The sequence below is a fragment of the Enoplosus armatus genome, chromosome 4 (genome assembly GCF_043641665.1).
Source record: "Enoplosus armatus isolate fEnoArm2 chromosome 4, fEnoArm2.hap1, whole genome shotgun sequence".
Lineage (NCBI taxonomy): Eukaryota > Metazoa > Chordata > Actinopteri > Centrarchiformes > Enoplosidae > Enoplosus > Enoplosus armatus.
In genome coordinates, this window is record NC_092183.1 from 15316373 (window position 1) to 15329500 (window position 13128).

The following is a 13128-nucleotide window of genomic DNA, read 5'->3' on the forward strand; positions in this document are numbered from 1 at the left end:
TGAAAAGACCTATACTCTACTTGACAATCGCATAATCCACATTAAAAAATAGCATTAAATCAAACTACAAATACAGCATTAAAGCGTTTTTGTTAACAGTGTCGGTTGTTCTTCTGTAGTGTTTGAATTACTTTTTAAGAATTAGAAAATGTTTTCCTCCAGAAAAGGTGCATCTATGTTTGATATTTGGCTTTACAAGTTAAATTGGGCCACTTCACTTGCTAAATATGTATATACAGTAACAATTATAGCAGTATTTTCTTTTACAAAATAGGACTTTTGGAAAAACAAGACATTTATTTATTTATTCATCATTCATTAAAATATTAAGCAACAGATTACAACAATCAATCAACAAACATGACCATCCAATGAAGATGCTTTGCAACTACAAAGTGTATTAACTGGTAAAGGGCCATTTGTGTTTTCATGGACAGTTGATTATTAGTTTTAGGGCTAGTGCATACAGTTACAGAAAAATATAAAGTTCTGTGTAAAACAAACATCTGGTTGATCAGATACTAAATGTGGATAATCTGATCAGACGTATAAAGAATACAGCAAACTATATAATGTATACAAGAGATTATTTTGGCATGTTAGATTCCACCTGTTTTTCATAATCGTCGGCTGGTGTGGCCATAGAAGGGCACTTGGGACGTCCAGAAGCAGGCAAAAGGTTTTCCCAGTACTCTCGGCGAGCCCTAAGAGAAATTTCAGTAAATTAGTTGGTTGTAAATCAACATGTGTATTGAGCAGGAAGACACACTTTCCGATTTCCCCCGTTATTTTCCCTCCTTTGTTGTAACTGTCATTATGCCATCATATGTACAACACATAATGTTTTCAGTCTTTTGTTAAACTGTTTAATGCAACTTAATTTTTAATGTAGCTGTGTTTCTGCCCAGTCTTACCTGGCTCTGACCCAGGGTTTAGTGTGCATCTCCAGAGCAGCTCCCCAGAGTCCGTGCTTCTCTGAAGCTGGTGGGAGGAATCCTCTCTCTGCAGCCATCTCTTCTGCTATAGCTCTGATATGGTAGGGCTCAAATCCACAGCAGCCACCAATGTAGCGAATTCCAGCATTGTAAGCCTCTCTGGCGTATTTATGGATGTCCCAGCGGGTAATTGCTCTGGTCTCCAGTGCTGAGATGAGGGTGAAAATTTTAAGTTTGGCCATTTAGTTATAAATCTCATCAAACTGCATATATGGGGAGTTTAAAAAGGTAGCAATACATGAGCTTTACACTCACCTATGTGTTTAATATTATTAAACATACAAAAATACAGTTCGCAAACTAACAATCACACCATTCTTACCCAAGGCTTGGAGTGCATGTTTATTTGAGCAGGACCATTTAATTTCACACCCTGACTGGTGCAGATCCCTGCCCTTTTTGACTGTTTTGTAAATATTTAATATTATAAAAATATTTTAAATCTTACAGAAAGTGTTGCTATTTTCCTTTGTACCCTTTGGATATCCTAGTTTGCTGTGCAAAAACAAAGACATAGACTACATTACATTAATGTGCTGGAATAATAATGTAAAACAGGTTTTTCTTTATTATGCACAAAAGAAATACAGATGCTTACCGAAGGGGTACTCAGGTAGGCTGGTGTATCCACCAAGGTTGCACTCAGGTGTGTGAAAGCCCAGTGGCTGGATCATGAGATGGGCTTTGAGACCAGCTTTCTCTAATCCCTCTTTCATCAACTTCACTGTACGAACGCACGTCAGAGGATCCAAGTGGCAATTTATTCCAACAATATCAGCTCCTGCACATAAACACATACACATGAAACATATTCAGGTTGTGCAGCTAAAACATTATGTTAAACTTGCTGACTTGAAGTACCACATCACAGAAAGTCAGTGTACCAGCTTGGACCAGCCTGACAGCACACTCTCCAGGTGGGATCCCGTGCATGTCTCCGTGAGGGGAGATGCACAGTGTTGCAGCGACTGGTTTACCGCTGGTCTTCAGCACCTCCACTGCCCACACTGCCTCTTCCACATGATCAACAAACTGCAGGAGAAAATGTGCATTGAATTATTAATCTTAACTAAGAAGCAGGAAAAAACTCTTCCTCTTGCATCATACCTCCACTATGAAGAAGTCAATGTCCTTCTTGAGGAAGTCATCCATCTGCTTCTTAAAGATGGCCTTGACCTCAGTCTCACTGTGACTCTTCACATAACATGGAGTCTTAGACACGCACCCAGCGACCAATGCATCACCCTTATTGGCTACCTCCCTGGCCAGGTCACAGGCTGCCTCATTGATCTGGGCCCCCTGGATCAGATGAGACCAGATAGGAGTGATACCAGACCGATGTTAGGATGATTTTCACCAGGTATAGTAGGGCACACAGGATGACGGTGTTATTATATTTTGTCTGATAGTTTTATTTCCACTGACAGTGAAACTGGTGACATTGCCACTGATCTCCAGCTTATCCTCACTGCAGTAGAAGGTGAATGTCTGAAGCACATTGGCTCCTGCTCTCAGGAACTCCCTGTGTAGCTGCCGCACTGACAGAGAGACAAAGAAAGACGGGCTTTTGTGGAAAACACAAAACAAATTATAAGGAGATAAAAAAAAGTGCTTTGTAAGAGTCGACTCATGCCATGTCACTAAATGCGTAGGTGTTTTTTACTTTCACAGCGCACACACAGTGAGGTACAGATTAGTGTGAGCTTCAATGCGAGTTCATAAAAAAATTAAAACATGTCACACCCTATGTAAATGTATTTAGGGAAACCGGTAACAGCCTCTGGCACCACCCTGATGGGGGCAAGGTGACAGAAGGCGTTCAGTCACTAAAGCATAGTGTACTGGAGAAGAATTATGCAGCGTGTTTTAATTTTAACGGACTAAATGAGGAGGTAACATGTACCTGCTTCAGGATGTTCTACAGCAGCCTCGGGTGTCCAGTGTCCCGCCTTCACATAGCCTCGTCGTTCTAGCTGCATCACATAACCTCCATCGCCTACAACCACCTCCCCAGCATTGAGGCGCTCCAAGATACCCTAAGTGTACACACACAGATAAGTCATACATGGTGATCAAGTGATGAATACACCAGTAGCTCAGGTATCAGGTGCACTCTGCTCACTTCCTGATAAGGCTTCCTGATAATGGGTTTATTCTCTGACAATGAGCAGAATACTTAAAAAGTATTTAGTGCTTGAATTCCTCATCTGACATGTAATCAGTAATATATTTGGTTACAAAACGAGTAAACAATTTCCTTTCAGTCTGTTACTTAATTATGCTAAGATCGATTTGAGGTTCAATGTTAATTTACAGAGCAAACTGTAGTTAAAGTCTGATAAATAAATAAATAAATAATTCCACAGCTAACATACTGTCTATTAATGAACACTGTGTGTGAGGATTAAATGAGAATTTGCGTTTAATTAGCAGGTGTATTGTAATGGAGAAGAGAACTTCCACTTGCTAAGATTTGGTTGTTCGTTTTTCACCTTTTCTTCTTGTTGGGTATCGCATTTCATCTGCTGGATAAACTTTAGACACACATTTCTATTGATCAATTCACTTATGAATGCAGCCTGTAACTGTGTTAGGACAATTTAGAGATGGCAACGTTCAAAATCCATACGACATACCGGACAATACCAACATGCGCCGGCCTGTACAAAACCACCAACAGACGACTTGTTATGTTTCTCATACCCTTCTCTTCTTGCGCTCCATCGCTGACAACGACTCTGTGCTACGTTCACAACCAGGCCCGCTCCGATATGAACGTTACGTAGCTGATTTTGCGTCACTTTGAAATGAGCACGATCTCACGAGATTAAGGAAGCCATATTGAACCAAAGGCAGTGAGCGCGTGGCTGAGTTCGCTGAGCAGTGGCCTACATCCACGAGTGCGCGTGAGCACTGAGAACGGCCGACACTGCTTTCACTGCTGCTACCCCTCTCTAGACGAGGTGGAGCATATGAAATTATTGTTTATTTATTAACTGTATAGGGTTTAGAGACTTGTCTTGTTGAGATGTTCGCCTCCTCTTCTGGAAAATTAGAGTATACTTTATCAATGTAGTATACCCCAACATGCATTGCTTTTAGTCTAAGGAAATAAACAAATCTGAAAGCTGGAAAATTTCCAAGAAATTTAAAGATCCCTTATCCAGGCATGTGTGAAGGCTTATAAAAAGACTGTTTTGAATAATACTTTGTCTGATATGATTTTTCAACAAAAGCTTAGATAACCTGGGATATAGTAGCCTATACTAATGAGAAGGTACAATATGTATAAGCCTAATATAGAGCATGGAAGCAGTGAATCGTGAATCCTTAAATTTAATTGTACTTAAATTATTTTTTTTAACTCATGCGGTATAAAATCTGGAATGATTAATTGGCTGAGAAAGGCGATCTACAACATACTAAAATAATAGTTAGCACACTCTTTTTACTTTTTACAATCAATGATAGTTTCGTACATGTATGTTTTTTCTTATATGCAGAATACCACTACACATGTCTACGCACTGTCTACCAAACAAAACGTTTGGACATCGGCATTGGATAATACATAATTCATTACGTGTACCTTTGGACACTGTCAATCTCTAAAGCAATCACACAACTAATCTTGAACTCCTTATGCATGTAGGTTAGGTAATAATTGTCCAATAAGAAAAGACGAACATTCAGTGTGTGGAGCTGGCCCCATTTGTTTTTTCCACATAAACAAACCATCCCTTAGTCCTCTTGGCCTGCAGGGGGCGCTGCATCATTTGTTGGGAAGATAAATGCGACATGACGTCTTTTCCTGGCGGGGTTTCGAACTGTAATCGGATGTAAACAAAAGCAGCGACCGATTTAACGGTGTTAATTGACAGTATTGAAGTTTTCTGGTAAACAGTGCTTCGCATTTTGTAAAATAATTAAAGTAAGTTACTACAGTCGTAGTAAGTGATTAACGTAACGTTAACCAGCAAGTGTAGCGTTAACTGTCAGATAAGAAGGGGTCATTCCAAGTTTTTTGGAGAACAAGGTTTGTACCGTTGCCTTTATTTAAGTTAGATTTACCGGCAACGTTAACCTCAATTAAACAAGGTAAGACATTAAGTTATATTCATACCCTGTTCGCTTTAGCGTCAATGCTTATAACGTTAGAACCTGTCGAAGGTCCCCAGTAACATTATATAGAAATTAAACATCAATAAATCCTATTATATAATAATATAACATTACATTGGCATGGACCATTATTCCGCACAAACAACACTTTTTACTTTTGATGCTTTAAGTACACTTTGCTGAAAAACTCAAATTTGAATGCACTATATATAATATGAATAATAATACATTGTATGCCTACTTTTACTTAAGGACTGATTTGAAATCCTTCTTAAAATACAACACTATTATAAAGTAAAAACTATTTCACATGTTTCATTCTAGTCGCTGTTCATATAGACTAGTTCATTAGTTTCTGACAATCATATTTCCACTTGGTGTGTTTGCCTTTTCAGATTAGTAGTTTGAATCAGATTCACCCTAAACTGCTTTCATTTCATATTCAGTGCCATTCTCCTGCATGATTTTTGCTTGGATATTAGTTTAAAACATTCAGTAGCATAGGAGAAGTAATTAATTATTTTGAGTCAACAATATTAAATTGGTGCAGTGGTCATGCTCCTTGTATCAAACACAGGTGATCTGACATAGACTTTCTCTTTGGGGTTGATTCGTTCCTCCAGGCACCTTAACTGTTTTGTGATGGACTCATCAGACAACGTGGGGAACCTCCACCACATGGTGGAGGCTGTGGCACTGAATGATGGTCCTGCTCCTGACAGCTCCACCGGACAGAAGAACAACTCACCCGCAGACATGCTGAGGTTCTTCCTCCACATCTGCTCTAACACTTCTATTATTATTCAGTTTACAATGGCTGAGTGTTGGTTTAGTCGATGAATCACACCCAAACTCCAGCGTTTAAGATTCACTTTTCATCCAATTGAATCATGAACTCGTGAAAGCACATTATCTCTTGTCATAAGAGAATTATTAGAGTCTTTATAATTGCTGAAATTACTGTCTTTTCAGATTAAAACAGCAGATGTCCAACCAGTGCTTTGAGATGGCAGTACAGCTCCATGCAGGTATATTACTATGTACATTATATCCATCATATTGTATTTTCATTAAGTACACAAACAAATCATTAATGTCACGTTTCCTGTAACAGGAAAAAGTAAGAGATCATTCAGCACATCGGAAGCTGAGAGAGACTTGTGAGTAATTGATTTTTGAATTATTCATTTATAATTAGCCTATTGAGGTGTGTCACCAAATTTAAGATTTCAAAATGTACTCTGTTAACATATATTTTTTCATTAAATGTTGCAGGCCAGATTATGTCAGTGAGCTGGAAAGAGTCAAGACAATTAATTTTAACAGCACATTGACACTGCACAGGTAAACCGATGCCTTATCCTTTGTGATGAGTGCTGGATTTTTTTTTGTTGGATAAAAATACAATAGTATAATATATAATATAGAAGCAGTGAACTTTAGTTAACTTTGACAAATCATTCATTTATCTGGTTTCTTTCAGAATGCAGATGTGGCACGCTATTGGAGAAAAACTGAAACAGAATGATTCAGAGGCAGAGTAAGTCAATTCACAACATGTACACAAACAACTGACATTTATCTAGATGATTTGGATGACTGTGTCATACACTTATGTTTTTCAGTGCCCTGAAAGCTGTGAGTGACCGCTGCATGGCTCTTTGTTCACACATAAAACAACTTCAGCAAGTAAGCACTGCGCTGATATTACAGTATTTAAAATAATTGTATATATAAAATGTGCTTTGACACCAGATAAAATGGCACTGCGTTTATGTATTAAGTTGTTTAGCTGCTGTCTGTAGATGCCAACTTAGATGACAGATTTGTTGTTAGGCTACTGTAATCACTTCTCAAAGCAGTTAAACATGTTTCTGCAAGCCAGAGAATTATGTTAGGTCCAGTATGGTGTCTTTATTCCCTAGTTTCGATTTGCCTGAGAAAATCATTGACATTACCCACTTTGAACTTGAAAAGGTGCTGGAAATGTTTACTGTTGCTACAGTGTGTGGTACTATATAATCAATATATATATAATCAATCAATAATAGTAAATTAACTTTGTTTTTGTTTACTTTTTAATATAGATTTGTTTACAATGACAGCTAATGCCTCTTTGGGAGTTTACTTCCACAAATCGAGACGTGTGAAATTAAAATATAGTGACCTGTGAAATTGCGATCATTTATTCAGAACCGGATTCCTTTTTGTTTTGTTAACAGGAGTCAAGAGATCTTCAAGATGACATCACAGACATACAGAAGAAGAGGCTTGGTATGTTATATGCTTCACAATAAAGTAAAAAAACAATTAGATTGTGATTTAGTTTTTCCAGTTTTTTGACAAATGTCTTTTGTGTGTGTAGAGATGAAGCGGCTCACACATGAGAAAATGAAAGAGATGGAGGAGCTGATGTCCAAGAAAGAGCACCCAGATACAGAGAAGTACAAAGCTGCTTTGGAGAAAGGCCAGGCCAACCTGGAGAAATACAAAAAGATGACCATCATGACACAGAATGTCCTCAGGGTAAATTGTGTAAAAGAAAATTCACTATTCACTATTTACACAATACACTGTTTGAAAATGGTGCAGCTGGTGTATTAATGTAAGTGTTTCCCTACAGGGCATCCTCTTGGCTTGTAAAGTCAACTGGCTGGATGATCCCAAACTTCGAGACATTGCCATGACACTGGAGGAATTTCCTATCTCTGACTAGAGAATGAATCCATTTATCTCATATTTATGTTTCTGTATTGTCTCGTCTAATAAATAATCAACAAAACTGCTTAAACCAGTATGATTTACTTGTAACAGCAATGTATATTGACTGCCACTAGAGGGCGACACTGGAGGCGAGGAAAGATTTTTAACCAACTGAACATCCTGTCCGCGAAGAAGAAAAGCTCACACGTGTTTATCGAGCCCAGACAGATATATTGTAAATTATTGTTTCAAATTTGGGTTTCTGAGTGTTTAACCGGAATAAAACAAAGTAAAAATGCCGAAGGTCAAGGCGGAGAAGAAAAGCAGGCAGCACCAAGAGGTCAAAAACCAAGGTATGTTTCCCCGAGGAAGGAGTTAGCGTTAGCATGATAGCAAACATCACTGTCAGCTGCTGGAAGAAAGTGGGCTTTAAAGTCAAAGTCTTCATATCGCTGCAACACATATGTAACAGTTTAAACTGTTACTGTACCAGGTTCAAAGATCACCCATTAATGAGAAGAGTAGTTGTCATGTCTGCCGTTTGTGTTAACATGAAATATTTGTTTACATGAGTTATTGACACTCAGGTCACGCCAATTAAGTTCTGTGAGACAAACGCCAAACTGAATTCAGAAAATCGTTATTTGACGTGGCTCGACTTAATGCACATACAACAACAGTTACACAACATTGTTTAAGAGACTTTCTTAATTGTCCAGTATCTTGTGGTTATTTTGGCACCCAAAGTGTCCAGTAAATAACTATTCAATGTAAAAACTGTTGCCAATCAAGTGCCTAATACTACCATTATTTCCCCAATGAACGATATTATGATGACGCAATGTACAAAAACAACTGGTGCCAGGTTTCACTCCCCACATATGCTTAAACATTTTATGAGATTAGGACTCGTGGGGAAAAAAAACTTGTATTGAAATGTGCTTCCCTTGATTTAAAAAAAGGTGTCACAATCCCGTGTGTTGCAGGAATCATGTTCAACACCGGCATGGGCCAGCACATCCTGAAGAATCCATTGATTGTCAATGGGATCATTGAGAAGGTACGCTGTACAAGTGCACTCTGGTACTGAGAAGTTAATGTACAGTTGAGTTTTTGACACAAACACAAGCGTCCTATAAACAAAGAGTGTACACAGACAGTCATGATGCACAGTGTTCCTAAGCTGTGATTGTGTTTTTCAGGCTGCCCTGAGGCCGACAGATGTGGTTCTTGAGGTGGGACCTGGTACTGGTAACATGACGGTGAAACTGCTGGAAAAAGCCAAGAAGGTGAGATGCGCACAAAAACCTCTAAGTAATCAGGTGGATATCAAAGGGGAAAACATCCTCTGAAATAGGTCTGAAGTCATTATACGCTTTCTTTATACCACTATAGGCAAAGATGGACTGCAGAATAGACTTTTTAGTTTTTAGTCTCCCTGGTGTCACACTTATGAATCATCATTTTGGTAAGCACTTTTGTACTGCATTTAATAATTGCCAAGATACTAGTATAATGTGTTACTTCAGTGTTTCTTTTTAACATGATCTTGCGGTCCCATGCACTTGTAAAGCCTTTTAAACACACAGCAAAGAGTATACGTTGCAGAGTAACGGGGCTTCTGTGGTCCAAATCTAGCTGTGTTGCCAGGTTTATTCATTTTTTTAACCCAAGCCTACATGAAAATGTTGTTTCCCATCATTTGTGCTTGTGCAGACTGCTGCCCCATTTATGTCCAGTTTACATTTCTCATTCACATAGTTCTGCTGTGATCTTTGTGTTTTTTGCAGTGATAAAATAATTGACTGTCACTCTTCAGTCTTAAGAGACTTTGCTATCTTTGCAGGTGGTGGCCTGTGAGTTGGACTGCAGATTAGTGGCTGAACTTCAGAAAAGAGTTCAATGCACGTGAGTGGAGACAGCAGCAGTGTGCCACCACAGATGTTTGCATAGTATCTGAAATTAAATGAAAAGTTAATATGTGATCTAATTAAAGGACATTTTGTTTTTCCAACAGACCCATGCAGACCAAACTTCAAATATTAGTTGGAGATGTACTAAAAACAGACCTCCCATTCTTTGACATCTGTGTGGCTAATTTACCTTACCAGGTAAAGATGTGTTGCCTCTACACTGCACACAGTTGATTCACTGCCATTCTATCCATTTATCTTAAACTTGACTTTCCGTAATTTTGCAGATTTCGTCGCCGTTTGTCTTCAAGCTCCTGCTGCATCGACCTTTCTTCAGGTAAGAAACAACTGGAGGCCCACTGAGAGCTTTAAACTGTGTTCTTCATATGTCCACGTTGAGAGTTTAGCACCTCTGTTGTGTTTTTTACTTTTTGTTCAGGTGTGCTGTGTTGATGTTCCAGAGAGAGTTTGCCATGCGACTGGTTGCCACCCCTGGAGACAAGCTGTACTGCAGACTGTCCATCAACACACAACTACTGGCTCGTGTAGACCATCTCATGAAGGTCAGTGTGGATACAGCACATCATGATTTCATGATCATCATTTTTCCTGCATGGCAACAACTGTGTCTCAGTGTTGATGTCTCCCCCTTGATCAGGTAGGGAAGAACAATTTCCGTCCTCCTCCAAAAGTGGAGTCAAGTGTTGTCAGGATAGAACCGAAAAATCCTCCTCCTCCAGTTAACTTCCAGGTGAGGTTTGACTCTATGGATAGTTAATGCTGTGATAATGCAGTGGATCAAAACAGGAGATAAACTGTAGATATTTAACGTCGTGTTTTCTTTTCTTTTCTCACGAAAAGGAGTGGGATGGCCTGGTCAGAATAGCCTTTGTAAGGAAGAACAAAACCCTCAATGCAGCTTTCAAGTGAGTACCTGCCTGCTGCAAATGCTGCCACTCTAATCCAAGTCTGCTCTGTCAAAAGAGCTTGTGGGGAAAAAAACAGAAGATCATGTTGATTTTATAATTTCCAGGTCCACTGCGGTAGAACAGCTGCTGGAAAAGAACTACAGAATTCACTGCTCTGTACACAATGTGGTGAGTCGTCGTGACGTTTTTCAGTCGCGTTTTCAAACTGAAGATCTGCCACTTTTAAGATCACTCATCTGCCAGTTTGAATCTGAAGTCTTATGCTCCATCTCGACAGGAAATCCCAGCAGACTTCAGCATCAGCAAGAAGATTGAGAGTGTTTTGCAGGAGGTTGATTTCTGTGAGAAGAGAGCCAGGTCCATGGACATTGATGATTTCATGGTGTAAGTTTAACATCTACTACTCATTTCTTTCTTCCACCCTTTTTCTCTCTCCAAATAATCTACTACAATAAATGTCTGTTTTGACATATTTAATTATGGGTGTTTTCTTCATCCACAGGCTGCTTCATGCTTTCAACTCTGCAGGCATCCATTTTTCTTAAACGGCAGAGGGAACTGAAGAGAACAGGCCTATGACTCTTGTGTTCTGCCTTTAAGTAAAGACGGGAGAAGTTAGTGTTCAGAGGAGTTGAAAGAAATACATTGTCTGACTGATCTTTCTTCCTTGAAGGGGGGAAAAATATTGAAATAGTTGGATGAAATGTGCAAAGAATATTTGAGGATACATTTAATGAGCTCATATTGAGTGTGTTATTTTACCCTTATGAGTATAGATCAAGTGTACCTGGGCATGCATGGACAATATTTGGCAGAGGGAACCTGAATAAGCCCTTGTGGTTGTTCAAAGGACTTTCGGTGTGTGTGTAAGAGTTTGCATTCATTGAAATAATCTGTAATGGATGATTATTCTAATCTCAAACCAATCTACAATTTTTCTAAAATACATCAAAATTACAGTGGTGAAAATCTAACAAGTGTAGAGTTTTGAGTGGGTGCAGTCTCTTAAAATAAATTTGGATTGTCCACAAGTTTTCTTCCTGTTACACTTTTCTTTTTCTGTGCTAACACCATCTGGCTGTCACTAAATGGTCCTGAAGACTAGGGCTGCAACTATTGATTACCTCCTCATCAACTAATTAGTATTTCAAGTTCCCAGAGCCCAAGGCATATTCAAATAGCTTGCAAACAGTCCAAGAATTGAATTAACAATGATATGAGATAGAGGAAATGTAACAAATATCACATTTTAAAAACTGGAAGCAGCAAATTACTGTTTTTGACTAATATGATATAATTATTAACAATTGAGGCAAATATAAATCTTTCAATCTATCAATATGAAATATGATAGAACTACAAGGCACTATCAGAATCAATAAAGTGATTCTGATAGTGTCATGCTTCGAGAAGTTGTTTCTGTGTCTTGTAGTTCAACATCATTATTCAGTGCCTTCACCAAAAGTGGTTGTGCAGATGAATGGCGTGTTAATTGGCTAGTTTGAAAGTTTATTTTGAAAGGCTGTGAGTGACTGCACACTCAATCATTTATGGAGAAATTTTATGTATGTACATTTTATGTCTGTATTGTTTGTAAACGTGTAGCTGCAGTTACTCACTGTGACCACTAGAGGACAGGAATGTTTCATGTGCGTGAGAACTTGTGAATCATTGAAACATCTCTAATGGAGGATTTTTCTAATTTTAATAACATGAAAATGACGTTATGTGTAGCTTTTGAGTGTGTGAAGTTTAGTAAAATAAGCAATAAGGCTAAATATCCCTTGCTTTGCTGTGCTAACACCATCTGACTTTGTTACTAAATGGTGTTGTAGACACTCAGGGTCTGACCATTCGCTTTCTACTAGCGTTGGGGGGCACTTGAAGCACTGAACCACTTTTAACTGATATAACAGTAAATTGTTATATATTTAAAGCCTTTAGCACAGTCAAAAAAGCGAAGATTTGCTGGCCAACCCTTGGTATTGCAGTTGTATGGATGGCCTCATGTCCTAAGCCTAAGTAAGCCAAACAGAAATGTTAAGTCGTTGCTGTCTTGTGACGATATTGTAAGTAAAGGTTTCCTTATAAAAACTACAGAACAAAGTATGACAGATTGGCAAACGTAGATCTTGAGCAAAACAACAATACACCTCGCTATCACTGCCCTCTAGTGGCTACAATATGCAAGTACATCGCTATTTCGGACGTTTTATTTTGAAAATCTAACGGAAATCGGTGATGGTTCACCACTGCCCTTCAGTGGTCATGGTGTGTAACTACAACACTATCCGAAGTATTAGGTTTTTCTTGAATGTTGTCACTTCGTCTTACTACATTATTTTGTCTTCATTGATGCTAGTGGACTTAACGGTTGACAAGAGTGTATGAATGTACCCAAGAGTGTGCGGTTACAGTTGTAATTGCGGACTGTGACCCCTAGATGGTAGACAAACTCAGGATTAT

The 13128-nt window shown here is 38.7% G+C and overlaps 3 protein-coding genes across 3 annotated transcripts; 2 read left to right on the plus strand and 1 right to left on the minus strand.

Moving 5' to 3' along the window:
* Positions 1–321: 321 nt before the first annotated feature.
* Positions 322–3736, minus strand: LOC139284166 (betaine--homocysteine S-methyltransferase 1-like). Its single transcript, XM_070904356.1, has 8 exons — positions 3699–3736; positions 2899–3031; positions 2421–2533; positions 2103–2294; positions 1880–2027; positions 1594–1776; positions 915–1143; positions 322–704 (listed from the first exon to the last, which is right to left on the minus strand). The coding sequence occupies exons 1-8, from the start codon at positions 3717–3719 to the stop codon at positions 587–589; spliced, it is 1137 nt and encodes a 378-aa protein (XP_070760457.1). The 5' UTR covers positions 3720–3736; the 3' UTR covers positions 322–586.
* A 1303-nt stretch (positions 3737–5039) lies between these two features.
* cenph (centromere protein H) lies at positions 5040–7847 on the plus strand. Its single transcript, XM_070904970.1, has 10 exons — positions 5040–5093; positions 5741–5881; positions 6090–6145; positions 6232–6277; positions 6393–6461; positions 6601–6657; positions 6743–6806; positions 7340–7391; positions 7483–7643; positions 7741–7847. Exons 2-10 carry the CDS (start codon positions 5760–5762, stop codon positions 7831–7833), a joined length of 720 nt encoding a protein of 239 aa, XP_070761071.1. The 5' UTR covers positions 5040–5093; positions 5741–5759; the 3' UTR covers positions 7834–7847.
* Positions 7848–8050: 203 nt separating this feature from the next.
* dimt1l (DIM1 dimethyladenosine transferase 1-like (S. cerevisiae)) lies at positions 8051–11654 on the plus strand. Its single transcript, XM_070904547.1, has 12 exons — positions 8051–8173; positions 8807–8880; positions 9023–9109; positions 9667–9728; positions 9838–9931; positions 10021–10070; positions 10173–10296; positions 10392–10484; positions 10595–10659; positions 10767–10830; positions 10940–11046; positions 11165–11654. Exons 1-12 carry the CDS (start codon positions 8116–8118, stop codon positions 11205–11207), a joined length of 921 nt encoding a protein of 306 aa, XP_070760648.1. The 5' UTR covers positions 8051–8115; the 3' UTR covers positions 11208–11654.
* Positions 11655–13128: the final 1474 nt, after the last annotated feature.

Excerpts from the sequence above, each read along its gene's own strand:
- LOC139284166 (XM_070904356.1), bottom strand. The coding sequence starts at position 3,719 with ATGGAGCGCAAGAAGAGAAGG. Across the intron at positions 2,534-2,898 it reads TGTAGAACATCCTGAAGCAG|TGCGGCAGCTACACAGGGAG; the intron begins GTACATGTTACC and ends TCTCTCTGTCAG. Across the intron at positions 2,295-2,420 it reads GCAATGTCACCAGTTTCACT|GGGGCCCAGATCAATGAGGC; the intron begins GTCAGTGGAAAT and ends CATCTGATCCAG.
- cenph (XM_070904970.1), top strand. The coding sequence starts at position 5,760 with ATGGACTCATCAGACAACGTGGGGAACCTCCACCACATGGTGGAGGCT. Across the intron at positions 5,882-6,089 it reads TCACCCGCAGACATGCTGAG|ATTAAAACAGCAGATGTCCA; the intron begins GTTCTTCCTCCA and ends CTGTCTTTTCAG. Across the intron at positions 6,658-6,742 it reads CAGAATGATTCAGAGGCAGA|TGCCCTGAAAGCTGTGAGTG; the intron begins GTAAGTCAATTC and ends TATGTTTTTCAG.
- dimt1l (XM_070904547.1), top strand. The coding sequence starts at position 8,116 with ATGCCGAAGGTCAAGGCGGAGAAGAAAAGCAGGCAGCACCAAGAGGTC. Across the intron at positions 9,729-9,837 it reads CAGAAAAGAGTTCAATGCAC|ACCCATGCAGACCAAACTTC; the intron begins GTGAGTGGAGAC and ends TTTTTCCAACAG. Across the intron at positions 11,047-11,164 it reads GACATTGATGATTTCATGGT|GCTGCTTCATGCTTTCAACT; the intron begins GTAAGTTTAACA and ends CTTCATCCACAG.